Source organism: Ursus maritimus, unplaced genomic scaffold (genome assembly GCF_017311325.1).
Source record: "Ursus maritimus isolate PB19 unplaced genomic scaffold, ASM1731132v1 scaffold_24, whole genome shotgun sequence".
NCBI lineage: Eukaryota > Metazoa > Chordata > Mammalia > Carnivora > Ursidae > Ursus > Ursus maritimus.
The window spans coordinates 13,934,952-13,948,827 of NW_024424897.1; the positions used below are offsets into that span (position 1 = coordinate 13,934,952).

The window sequence follows — 13,876 nt, forward strand, 5'->3', positions numbered from 1 at the left end:
ATTCCTTCCTTCCTTCCTTCCTTCCTTCCTTCCTTCCTTCCTTCCTTCCTTCCTTCCTTCTTTCCTGATTTTCTTTTTTAAACAATATTTATTTGAGAGAGGGAGTGAGAGAGGACAGTGGCAGAGGGAGAGGGGGAGAGAATCCCAAGCCGACTCTTTGCTGAGCACAGAGCCTGACACGGGCCTCTGTTTCATGACCCTGAGATCATGACCTGAGCCAAAATCAAGAGTTGAATGCTTAACTGAATCAGCACCCAGATGCCCCTCTTTTTTTTTTTTTTTTAAGATTTATTTATTTTAGAGGGTATATGCCCGAGTAGGGGGAAGGGCAGAGGAGAAGGAGAGAGAATCTCACGCAGACTTGGTGGGGCTTGATCTCACAACCCTGAGATCTTGACCCAAGCCGAAATCAAGTCCGACGATGAAACAACTGAGCCACCTAGGCGCCCCAAAGATACCAGATTTCATCTCAAGATCTTTAGCTAATTCCATCTGCAAAGACCCTATTTGCAAATAAGGTCACATTCTAAGGTTCGGGTGGACATGAATTTTGGAGGGATACTATTCAATCCACTACTGGTGTTCCTTACTTTGAAGTTTCTGTGGGTTTGTTTAGAAATGAAACTTGAAACTTATTGTTAGTCATTAACCTCCTACTTATCTTGCCTGAGTAAAAGCCAAACAAACTTTAAAATGGAGACCTATAATACTTATGCTTGCTCTTAATTATATTTTTGGCAAATGTTTTCATTCCAGCCTGCCTTCCCCTGCCACCTGTGAGCTCCTTTGAGCTGATTAGTGTCTTTAGGAAAGCCAGGCCAGTTTGGGTGTGTAGAAGGAACATTGTAGACACTGTAGGAACAGAGCTTCTGTGGAAACCACATGCTAACCCCAAACCAAATATATATACAAATCAATGTATATTTGTATAGGAAAGCTCATCACATTTATGATTAGAACAAATAATTTTGATTATATAAACTATGTAAATGTGCCCAAGTCCACAAGGATTAGGACAGCTTTTCATGGGGTACCTGACTGGCTCAGTCAGTAGAACATGTGACTCTTGATCTCAGGGTCATGAGTTTGAGCACCACGTTGGGCATAGAATTACTTTAAAAACAACAACAACAAAACAGCTTTTCTTTGAAAACATTAGCAGTTGTTCACTCTGTTTTGTTACTTTATGCTTTTAATGAATTTATCCTTCTACAGCTTCAAGAAGAAAAAAATTGTCAGTGTTGTATGACCATTGATGAGCAGAATAAGAAATAATTTTCAGGTGCCACATTTGTAGAGGGACATTGAGGGGAAGAATATCAGGGTTGTGAAGACTGGAAAATGTGCTGTAAGAAATGATTAAAGTATTTGAGCATGTTTGGCCTGAAAAGAAAAAACAAGAGTAAAATTGTAGATGTTGTGAATGATTCGAAGGACTGTGTGGAGGAGGTGTTAAGTTTATTTCACATGACTCCCAACAGGCAGAACCAGGACTAATTGGTGGAAACACTAAGTTTGTGTCATCTCATTAAAAGGAAGAACTTTCTGGGGTGCCTATGTTGCTCAGTTGGTTAAGGGTCTGACTCTTGATCTCACCTTGGGTCTTGATCTCAGGATTGGGAGTTCAAGCTCTATGACCTTTAAAAAAAAAAAAAAAAAAGGGAAGAACTTTCTGCTATATGAAGTAGCAAGTTCTCTTTTAAGATGAAAATTAAGATTAAAATTGAAATTAAGGGGTGCCTGGGTGGCTCAGTCAGTTGGGCATCTGCCTTTGACTTAGGTCATGGTCCCCAGGGTCCTGGGATCAAGCCCTGCATAGGGCTCCTTGCTCAGCAGGGAGTCTGCTTTTCCCTTTGCCTCTCCCCTCTGGCTTGTGTTCTTTCAGCTCTCTCTCAAGTAAATAAATAAAATCTTAAAAAAAAAAATGAAATTAAGTATTCTCTGTTTAGTTAGAAATTATGCAAGTGACAGTATGGATTAAGTCAGCTATTAGGAACCCTTTCAGTAGTATCTGTGTTACTTGAAAAAATGGACAGAAGTCCATTTAATTAAGTTTGTTCCCATACCACCTCATTTTTGTGTTGAAATCTTACACATGTAAATTATGTTTTCTACACCAAAAATGTTTTTATGTAGAATGCTTTTCTTGTTTCATTGAAATTTGTAGATATTTCTGAGTAAAGAGGAAAAAGCAAATAGTACAAGAAAGAATTCAGCATCTTTATAACAAGTGAATCCTTAAGATTGATTTTTTTAAAGAATAAAGAACCTGCCTGTCCTGTAATTCTTAACACTCAGTCAAAGCTCACTAAGTACTTTCTGATTTGATAGCCTCGCTTCATTAGATTTTTGATATGGTATTGCCTTTTAAAAGTATTTTATTAGTCTTTTTTATTAGAGGACTCTGACAGCTTTAACATTGTAAATTGGAGTAAGACTATTGTCATCACTCAGTCATAAGAAGTCAGAAATTGAGAGCAGATTTTTAAAAAAATGATTTTCAGCAATTTTTGTAAAAAGCTTCTAACAGAGCAATATACTAATTTCATATGTCAGCAGATGCTGATTTGAAAGCGGAAAATGAGGGGTGTCTGGCTGGGAAGTGCGTGCAACTCTTGATCTGGGGGTCATGAGTTTGAGCCCCACCTTGCGGGTAGAGATTACTTAAATGATAAAACTTTAAATAAAGAGCAAAGTGAGATAACATTCATTAGTTCTTTTTTTTTTCATTTTTGATAATTTTGATATCCATTTATTTATCCACAACTTAATATGTCCCTCCTTTCTTCAGAATTACTGAATGACTCATTTCTGGAATTTTGCCCAATTTTTATTTACTACCATAATAGTAACAATAGTATTTTTATTGACTACTAATAGTGTGTCTAGGTGCTACAGTCTATGCCTTATTTTATTTTATTTTATTTTATTTACAATCTGTGCCTTATGATAATACCTTTAATTCTTACAGTGGCCCTGAAAGAGTTACCATTATCCCCATTTTATCAGCAAGGTAAATAAAATGGGTCAGAGACTCAGAGAGGTGTCTTGTCCATGTTTGTCTGTCTCATAAATGCCTGAGCCCATTTTAAAGCCAGATCTTTCTTAAAGCCCAGTTCTTTCAGTTCTGTGAGTTTGCTGTTGAATAGACAGGAAAGTTAGACTCTCTTATCAGGTTGCACACACAAGCTCCTGAATTCCTTTTGAATGAGAGAAGAAATATCATCACACGTATTCTGAATGTCCGGTCCTAGGCATGAATTTTCCTTGTGTTTTCAGTTGAAGTCTACACCTCCATTACAAGTGAATAGGACCTTTGGAGAGATGCCAGCAGGACAAGAAGCTGCTCCTCTTCTCTTCAGTTTGAACTTTGTCCATAAGAAAGGGAGGGGAGACGTTAGCACTCATTGAGATGCCTCCTTCAAGGACCAGAATTTAGCAGAGCATTTGTATCATGTTGCTGGAAATGTTCTAAACTGAATTGTAGTGTCAGTCTTCTCTGTACCTGCCAGGTACTGACCATAATTTAAATATTTCTGGTTAAAATTCCATTCACGCGGTTGCAGTGGTGATCTCAAAGTCAACTGAAGTATAACCAAGACTGTCCTCCACCAAGTACTTACACAGCTGAAGTTTGAGGTCCTCTTTCTGTCTGTCATGTTTTTAGATAACTTTTTTTTTAAGGCTTATTTATTTATTTTATTTTATTTTATTTTTTTAAAGATTTTATTTATTTATTCATTCGACAGAGATAGAGACAGCCAGCGAGAGAGGGAACACAAGCAGGGGGAGTGGGAGAGGAAGAAGCAGGCTCCCAGCAGAGGAGCCTGATGTGGGGCTCGATCCCATAACGCCGGGATCACGCCCTGAGCCGAAGGCAGACGCTTAACCGCTGTGCCACCCAGACGCCCCTTATTTATTTATTTTAGAGAGAGGGAGAGAGTGCACATGATTTGGGGGGGGGTAGCAGAGGGAAAGGGGAGAGAGAATCCTCAATCAGACTCCCTAGTGAGCAAGGAGCCTCAGACCTCAGTCCCGGGACCCTGAGATGATGACCTGAGTCGAAATCAAGAGTTGTCTGCTCAACCGATTGAGCCACCCAGGCGCTGCTAGATATCTTTCTTTGCTGATATACTCATTCCTCTCTACCCACTATTTTTGTTTTTTAAAGATTTAATTTTCTTTTTCTTTTTATTTTGAGAGAGTGAGTGAGTGGGGAGGGGCAGAGAGAGGGAAGGAAAGAGGATCCCAAGCAGGCTCCACACTGAGCACAGAGCCCAATGTGGGGCTCGATCTCACAATCCTGAGATCATGACCTGAGCTGAAATCAAGAGTTGGATGCTCAACCAGCTGAGTCACCCAGGCGCCCCATCCTCTCTCCCCACTATTACTCACAAGATTATTTTATCATAAGCTGCTGTGGGCTAGGAAATCAAAATCATTAGAGATTGCTCAATTAAAATAAAAGTAACTTGAGTTTGAATGAGACTTGAGGGGATTTCTTGTGAGCAAATATGCTGAGCTTTAGTGGGTAGACTTTGTGTTACATAGTTTAACTTTCCCTGGATAAATGGCAGTTGTCAAATTAGTGCTGTTATGTCTAACGTAGGAAGTGTTTTTATACTTCTTTTAAACAGAGAAGAAGATACAGAAAATGAAAATGAGAAGAAAATTTGGTACTACAGCACAAAGGTCCAACTTGCAGAATTAATTGACTGTCTAGATAAAGATTACTGGGAAGCAGAACTCTGCAAAATTCTGGAAGAAATGCGTGAAGAAATCCACCGGCACATGGACATAACTGAAGACCTGACCAATAAGGCTCGGGGCAGTAACAAATCCTTTCTGGCGGCAGCTAATGGTGAGAGAGAAATTTTCTCAATTTACTTGTTATTAAATTTGAAATAAAGCTCTTGCTATGAAATCACTGCAGAATTTGAAAATACTAAAATTTCAAGTTATGTGTGTTTTAATTCTCTGTAGTTTTTTTCCTTTTTAAAGATCTTATATATTTATTTTAGAGAGAGAACAAGAGAGAGCATGAGCAGGGGGAGAAACAGAGGGAGAGGGAGAAGTAGACCCCCCGCTGAGCAGGGAGCCCAATGTGGGGCTCCATCCCAGGACCCTGGGATCATGACCCGAGCCAAAGGCAGATGCTTAACTGACTGAGCCACCCAGGCACCTCACTTCTCTGTATTTTCCTTTTCCTAAGGAATCTTGTTCATCCCAGCATAAATTAGGGCATTCTGTGCATTTTAGCCTATTGTATCTTGCCTGGTCATTACTAATATTCCCCCCAATTGTTTTTTTCTTTAATTCAGGTTATCTTATTATTGCGAGTCCTACTTTTATTTATTTATTTATTCTAAGATTTTATTTATTTGCGAGAGAGAGAGAGAGAGAGCATGAGTGGGATGAGGAGCAGAGAGGGAGAGGCAGACTCCCCGCTGACCAGGGAGCCTGATGAAGGACTCAGTCCTGGGACTCTGGGATCATGACCTGAGCTGAAGGCAGATGCTCAACTGACTGAGCCACCCAGGCGCCCCGTGAATCCTGCTTTTAATTATGAGAAATATTATTCTTTTAAAAGATACTCTTTGCTTTATCTTTGTTTCTTTCTTTCTTTTTTTTTTTTTTGAATAAAACTTTTAATTTTAGAATAGTTTCATAGTTATGGAAACGTTGCTGAGGTAGTTTAGAGGGTTCTGGATACCCAGCACCAGGTTTCCCCGATTGTTAGCCTCTTACATTAGTGTGGCACATTCGTCATGGGTATTGAACCTGTATCGATACATTATAATACCTTAAGTCTACACTTTATTCAGATTTCCTTCTTTTTACTGATAACCTTTTTCCGTCTCATAATCCCATCCAGGTTACATTATTTTTACTTGTCATGTCTGTTTAGGTTCCTCTGGACTGTCACAATTTCTCAGACTTTTCACATTTTTGAAGACTTTAATGGTTTTGATGAGTACCGGTCAGGTATTTGGTAGAAAGCCCTCAATATGGATTTGTCTCATGTTCTCAGAACTGAGATATGGATATTGGAGGGAGACCACACAGGTGAAGTGCCATTCTCCTCATCCTGTCAGGAGTACATGCTGTCAACATGACTTATCACTGATGGTGTTCATCTGGTTCAGGTGGCATCTGTCGAGTTTCTCCGCTGTAAAATTACTGCTCCCACCTGTGCTGTGCTTTTGGGAAGAAAGTCAGTTGTGCACCGCCTGCACTCGGGTGGTGAGGATTTAGGCTCCACCCTAGAGGTAGCAGCTATCACGTAAATTATTTGGGATTTTCGGCAGAGGACATTTGTCTGTTCTCCTAGTTTATGTATTTATATCAGCGTGGACCCATGGGTATTTATACTTTGGATTATATTTTAGTACTACCTGATTTACTTTGTTGCTCAACTTTTTGCTTTATAAAAAAAGATAATAAATATGTGTGTTTTTTAAAAAAAAGTTTAAATAGCACAAAAGGGTATAGAGTAAAAAGTGAATCTCCTTCATAATCTCTAGTTTCACCTTTTTTTTTCCAGAGACAGCTATTATTGCCATTTTTAAAATCCTATCGGATAATCTCTGCATGTTTGATAAGTATCACATGTGTTTTCTGATGGTGTCTTTTAATCTAAACTTAGGTAAAATGATTAGGTAAGACTCTGAAAGTACACTCTAACTGCCTGGTTCCGCTTTTCTGTATACATTATCTGCTGTACATATAATCCTTTTAGTATTCTTGATTCTCCATTTACTGAAAAAATTTCCCTCTTCTCCATTTGTTTAAAATAGAATGTCTATACTTAATAAATAAATATATTTAGTTAAGGTATATCCAAAGCTGTTCTCACATATTCTACATCAGTATTCACTTGAATTCATGTGTATTTTTTTTGAGGGTGATAGTCATAGTGTCATATATAAATACCATTGCATACACGTGTACTTCATCTTCAGGTTAGCAGACTAAATACCAAGGATTGTGTTTATTCATATCTGGTTTTTGGATGTATTTTTCTATTAGATCTGTTTAGAAAAATACGCGACTTTTTCATAAGATAGTTTTAGTTAGAATTTTGGGGGGCATTTGTATCCCCTTCTTACTTCTTTCCACAGTATGGATCAGATAATAGGAAGTTTTATTAATTTTAGTCAGTTTACTTCCCTCTTAGTTTTCTTTCGTGAATCATGGCATTAAAATGGATAAATCAATTTTTATTTTTTAATATTTTTAAAGATTTTATTTATATGTTTGTCAGAGAGAGAGAGGGAGGGGGAGAGAGAGTACAAGCGGTGGGGAGCAGCAGGCAGAGGGAGAAGCAGGCTCCCCACTGAGCAAGGAGCTTGATGTGGGACTCGATCCCAGGACCCTGGGATCGTGACCTGAGCCAAAGGCAAGATGCTTAACCAACTGAGCCACCCAGGTGTCCCAACAAATCCATTTTTACTTTCTTGCATTCTCAGCTTTTAGTACAATAATAATGAACTATATCCAGTCCCTTAAAAAGCAATATTAAATGCGTTTTTATCAAGTATGTTGAATTAGAAATATTTTCTAGAGTGATCCTGCCTATGTATAAAATTGCAAAGATAGTATCATCTTTTTTTTTTTTTTAAGATTTATTTATGAGAGAGAGACCAGGAGGCACACACGAGCAGGGGGAGGGGCAGAGGGAGAGGGACAAGCAGACTTCCCCTGAGCACAGAGCCTGACGTGGGACTACATTCCCAGGACCCTGAGATCATGACCTGAGCCGAAGTCAGATGCTCAACCAATAGAGCCACCTAGGCATGCCAGTATCATCTTAATTAAAGAACAAAACTAAAATAGGAATTGGTAATCAAAATGTTCAGTGGTCTGATTTAGGGGAATGTGAAAAACTAAGATTAGAATTGACTGAATAAATAGTTATATTATAGATAATGAGAACAAGGTTTCTCTTGTTAGAAGTTACAAAGAAGCAACAGGACAATGCTTGAATGAACCACACAAACCACATAGGGAAAAAATATAGATGTATATATACATGGGTTAGTATGCATATACACAACATTTCCTAGCTGTTAGTTGAGAGAGTATAGAAACAGTGATACCGTAATAATAACAAGTACACCTAGAGCCCACATCATGTCTTCTAAGTATCATTCTCCAATAGAAAAAGAACCAAGGGGCGCCCTGGGTGGCTCAGTCGTTAAGTGTCTGCCTTCAGCTCAGGGCGTGATCCCAGGGTCCTGGGATCGAGCCCCGCATTGGGCTCCCTGCTCTGCTAGGAGCCTGCTTCTTCCAACCCCACTCTCCCTGCTTGTGTTCCCTCTCTCTCGCTGGCTGTCTGTCTCTCTCTCTGTCAAATAAATAAATAAAATATTTTTTAAAAAGTAAAAAGAAAAAGGACCAAGAGTCCTTACAGAGATCATGGGTTCTAGGGTTGGGGCAGGGAAAATACCAGTTGAGCCTGGAGCGTCTTGTAGTACTAGAAAGTAAGGAAATGCTTAATGAACAAATGAGTGACTGAAGTGTGTTCAAAGAATACAGGCTTCACTTCTAGCTCCCAGTGGCCAAAGCTGGAACAAATTTGAGCTACAAAATAAAAAATTGGATCATAATTCAAAGAATATCATTAATATCTAAGAGTCTGTGCTGATATACTTGTGGTCTACATCATGCTATAGTATCATTCTCCCCAAATTAAAAGAGGATTAGAGCCCTTAGGGATTTATTGACTTTCAAAACAGTTATGGGACTTCAGAGAGAAGTGTTTTTTCCAAATGGGACTTTGTTTTCTCATTTTGCAGTGGAAGCCTGAAGGTTAAATAGCTTGCCTACGGGAAGCCTAAACAGCTAATTCAAGTCAGATGTGCACTGGGTCATAGGTACCTGGGGTTTGACCACTGTACCACACTGCCTGGACTGTGGGTCTGTGCAGCTTACAGTTTTCCTCATATGGTAGAAGAGATGACAGTAATCTCTGTTATGTCAATTTCAAAAGTTAGACTGATTTTCTTTTTTTAAAAAAAAGAGTAGTCATAATTACCATGTATTTTCTAGAAGTGAAGATAACCAAATTGGTTGAGTTCTGTAAGCATCGACATTGTATTGGTAATCTTAATCCTTATTTCATAGTTCTAATGTTTTAACATATTTAACTTTAATAACTTGTATTGAAACTCATAAGTGGCATTTATAGTACTTTTATATTTGGCATATAGGGAAACAAAATTTTTTGTTTTTATTATAGAAGAAATTTTGGAATCCATAAGAGCCAAAAAAGGAGACATTGATATTGTTAAAAGCCCAGAAGAAATAGAAAAGGACAAGAATGAGACTGAGAATAATAACTCCAAAGATGTTGAGAAAAGCAGAGAGGAGTTTGAAGACCAGTCCCTTGAAAAAGACAATGACGACAAAACACCGGATGATGATCCTGAGCAAGGAAAATCTGAGGGTAAAAAAATTACTTTGCTAGAAAGTCATATTTAATCAGTGTTATTTATGAAAACTTCACTTTTACTTTCAAAATGAAAATGAATCTGTTATTACTAATACCTATTTAATTTTACATTTCTAAAGAAATTAGGATATCTTTTCCCCTTGTAACATGTATAATCATTGTAATGAGTTTTATGTATTGGTGGTTTGGCTATAATATACCCGTATCTCTATTTATACTTCCTGATAAAGTGCCATTTTCCTATGAGATTTGTTGGTGAAGAATCCCTATTTTTATACCAGAATATACACTTTGTATGTGATAAGATATGTTCATTTTTATATTAATTACTTAAACATTCTTAATGTTCTAAATATTCATAAATATTCTTTGGATTACTTACTGCAAAAATATCCCGGAATCTAATTGCTTCAAAATGGCCATCAGATAAAGGCAGATTTTCTTGGTGATCATTCATTTTTGGTAGTTGATTGAATGTGGCCATTTGTCCTAAAGCAATTTTAAAGGATATCTTTAAAGTTTTGTTGTGCATTTTACTGTAGAGCCAACAGAAGTTGGGGATAAAGGTAACTCTGTGTCAGCAAATCTTGGCGACAACACAACAAATGCTTCTTCCGAAGAGACTAGTCCCTCTGAAGGGAGGAGTCCCGTGGGGTGTCTCTCAGAAACCCACGATAGCAGCAACATGGCAGAGAAGAAGGTGGCATCTGAGCTCCCCCAGGATGTGCCAGGTACAGAGGGCAGTGTACCAATGCCTCTGTAATGGGGGGAATCCTTCCCTTTTGTAGTAAAAGCTGAATGTCACCTGGAATTTTAAAGTATGTGTTCATTCATGCTGCTTGCTTACATAAGTGCCATCCCTGATTGCTAAATTGTCACCTAACATTTGGAGTTTGACCCATGTTCTTGCAGTTAGTGCTTGAAACTCATCATAATCTTCATGCTTTTTAAAGTTCATTTAGCTGGTTTTGACTAATAGACTTATTTGTATATTTTATCATCAGATCATAGTGGCAGATATTTTGGTTTTAAGTACTTACATACTAATGGCTGAGTGTTGAATGATTTGACCATTCCAATTCTGTATGTACTAACAAATTAATTTATGTTTGCATGTGCTCATGTAGTTTTTTTAAACATTTCAACATAATGTTATGATAGAAAACCATTGTCACAAAACATTTTTTGCAAAATATACTTTGACATAAAAATGTAAGTTAACTAATAATCCATATTTCAACCTTTTTAAAATTAAAATTATACTTGAAGTAAGTTATGTCACACAAAGAATGTCATTATGCCTTTCCTTTTGCCTTTTTTTTAATGGAAAAGAATCTTTATTATAGGAGCTATATGTATTTTTTAAAAGCAAACTAGAAAATTTAGATGAGCAAAACAAAATAAACACTGGTAATCCCATCACAAATCAAGAATTGTAGCTAATATCTTTCTGGAAGTCCTTAATGATTTTTTTTCTGTATATTATAAGAATATCACATATTTTCCAACTTGTGGTACTGTCCTTGCTTCTGGGGATTATGATTTTGATGTGTTGGGAGGAAAGACCGGATTAGTTAGTAGTTGGAAGACTTGATTCTAGATCTGCTTCTGCCATTAAGTACTGTCATATTTAATCTCACAAAGCCTCAGTGTTCCTGTTTTGTAACTTGAAGGATTTTGATGATCAGCAGTTCTTGTGTGACTGCTTTCAACTGAGTGCTTATAAACAGTGAGCTATTGTTGAAAACACCAGTGTAACATTAGATTACATGCAGAGATCTATGTGTAGGGTTCAAAAGAATCACAATAATAAGTTCACCGTATTTTATACTAATAAGAGATTGGTCATTAAGATGAAGAAAAGTCTGGAAACTGTGCTAACTGGTGAAATAAATAAAGAGAACAAATTTTTGAACCTAGAATAGACTTGGTATCAAGAGGAAGCTAGATTGGCAATAATGTAATTGTCCGCTGAGAGGTTGGCTGGGGGGATTAGACTTCTCTTTGAAATGTAGGATATTAAGTCAAATAAGTAGAAATAGTAGGAATATTATAAGTGAATATTAACAACTTCCTTCAAATTACAGCTGTTTAGAAAACAGAAGTAATAACTTCCCTTTACCTGATGAATTTAGTAAATACGTATTAGAGATAATTTCATTTCATGAAGGAATAAGTAGTAATGTTGGTATCTATCTGACCTATCAGAGATGGTTTCAGCAAGAGTCCTTTATTGAATGGACTGGAGAATCAGAGATCTATAATTCTATGGTTAGATCTCTAGATCCTGTCCAATTAATTGCATTGCATTATTGTGACTTTAATATCTTCATGAATCAGACTTTGGAAGTAGAGTACTAGGCCCCCAAAAATGATGAACAGAATTCTATTTTTATTGGAATTATGATTTCATCCTTAGTAAATACTTCTTAAAATATTCTTTGTGCTTTTAGATTGATTGATATTTAATGTAAACCTCAGTCTTACTAGTGGGTTTATATACTGGTTAGTTGTTTGGTTCTTAAACCAAACACAGTAGAGTAACAACTATGCACAGATTTTAGCAGACATTTGCTTTTAAGTTATTTATTACCAGTTTACTAATGTCTCTGAGATATTTGTTCTTTTGTTACTAGAGTGGTTTAAGGGAGAAACTCGTATCTTGGTATCTGACATATACTTTTAAAGGATCCCAAATGAAATAATATGTATACAAGACTTAGGGGAGTACCTGACATGTTGATTGCTCAGTAAATGTTGACTATTGTTGTTATTGCTGTATACAGTCAAGTCTTTGAAAGAGTGAGAAAGCCTAGCAAGTAAAAAATAATAAAGTGGGTGAGTTGAATTAAACATTTACTGGTTCTGTAGTAGTTGACATAATTCTTGTAAGTGAGATCCTTCGTATTTAAACTTCGCAATCAACTGGTTTTTTCATGTGTAGGTCGCGAAAAATTGATTTAGATGAGAACCTGAACAAGAAGTGTTAAGAAAGCTAGAGTGAGAGCTAATAGCAGTTGTCAATAGCTGTAATTGGAGTCGATCGGGTTCATTAGCAGGATCAGAGTGCCAGATAGCTGAAGATGCTATAACTTCAAAACCTGACCATTTAGTAAATCATAGCTCTCTTCTTGCCTAGACTAAAAAACGAAACTAAACTTAGAAACCTGATAGTGTCATACTTGTTTCCAAAACAATACGAAAAGCATTTTTAAAGACATATATGAAACACACCACACCAGTTTTTAAAGAGGAGTTTGGTACATTTAAAGTAGATAAACATTTTAATAGATCCCTGACTGTAAAACTTACGACACTAGTGGGAATGTATCAGTGACCAAAGTAGACAAAGTCAAGGCCCTTGAGGACTTTACTTTCTGGTGGGCAGTAGACAGGCCTAATGGTAGAGTCCTGCCCCTCAGAGAAGACTGTAATGTGTCTCTCTGCTTCTTTCTGTTTCTGTCTCTTTCTCTATGCACTCATTTATTCAATAGATATTTATTAAGTATTTATTATGGTGCCTGGCAGTGTGCTGGGTACTTTGTGGTATCCCTGGACCATTCTTTGTTACCACTCTTGACCACTCTGTGGTCCATAGATAAGATGTGGTATTAGAAGAACTGGAGCGGTAGGTAGATGAGAAACAATATCTGTGATAGAAGGCATCTCACTGGCTTTCTTTTCTTAAACCTTCAGAATGTATTCAGACACCTAATTTAATGACTCAGGCTAATCAATAAAAGACTGTCAGATTGGAAAGTGTTTGGTATGGAAAGGTGTTTTTTGATAAACTTTTTCATTAAAGTATAACATACGGTAAAGTGTTAAGTAAAAAGCTTGATAGAACACACCCGTATAACCACATCATGCCCCCCTCTTAGCCACCACCATGCCCACTCCCACAAAGGCATTTACTATCTTGACTTCTGTAACCATCAATTAGGATTGCCTTTAAAAAAGATAATAAATGATAACACAGCATGTACTTTTTGATGTCCAATTTTTTTTTACCTCAACAATATATGAGAGCCATCCAAGTGTTGCTTGTAATAGTAGTACATTCTATTTTATTGCAGTATGATATTCTGTTATACAGATATATAATGATTAATTACTAATTATAATTATTCATTTTCTACATTGATGAGCGTTTGAATGGTTTCCATTTGGGGACCATTGTGAATAATGCTACTATGAATGTTCTTTTACATGTTTTTTATGCGCCTGTATGTACATTTCTAGAGGTGTAAGTCTAGTTGTGAATTTCAAATCCAGGTCATTCAGTTTGTGTATGCTCATCCTTAATATGGCTAGTTTTCTAGGGGCGCCTGGGTGGCGCAGTCGTTAAGCGTCTGCCTTCAGCTCAGGGTGTGATCCCAGCATTCTGGGATCGAGCCCCGCATCACGCTCCTCCACTAGGAG

The 13,876-nt window shown here is 37.2% G+C and overlaps 1 protein-coding gene across 7 annotated transcripts in view; it reads left to right on the forward strand.

Moving 5' to 3' along the window:
• BPTF (bromodomain PHD finger transcription factor) overlaps positions 1-13,876 on the forward strand; it is a 144,162-nt gene that overhangs the window by 46,501 nt on the left and 83,785 nt on the right. For 5 of the 7 annotated variants that reach the window (XM_040640381.1, XM_040640380.1, XM_040640379.1 and 2 more), the window contains exons 3-5: positions 4,638-4,861; positions 9,242-9,448; positions 9,997-10,185. In XM_040640381.1, coding sequence (XP_040496315.1) covers positions 4,638-4,861; positions 9,242-9,448; positions 9,997-10,185 — 620 coding nt within the window. The remainder of the gene's footprint in view (positions 1-4,637; positions 4,862-9,241; positions 9,449-9,996; positions 10,186-13,876) is intronic. The other 2 variants (XM_008693638.2, XM_040640383.1) reach the window with 1 other exon arrangement.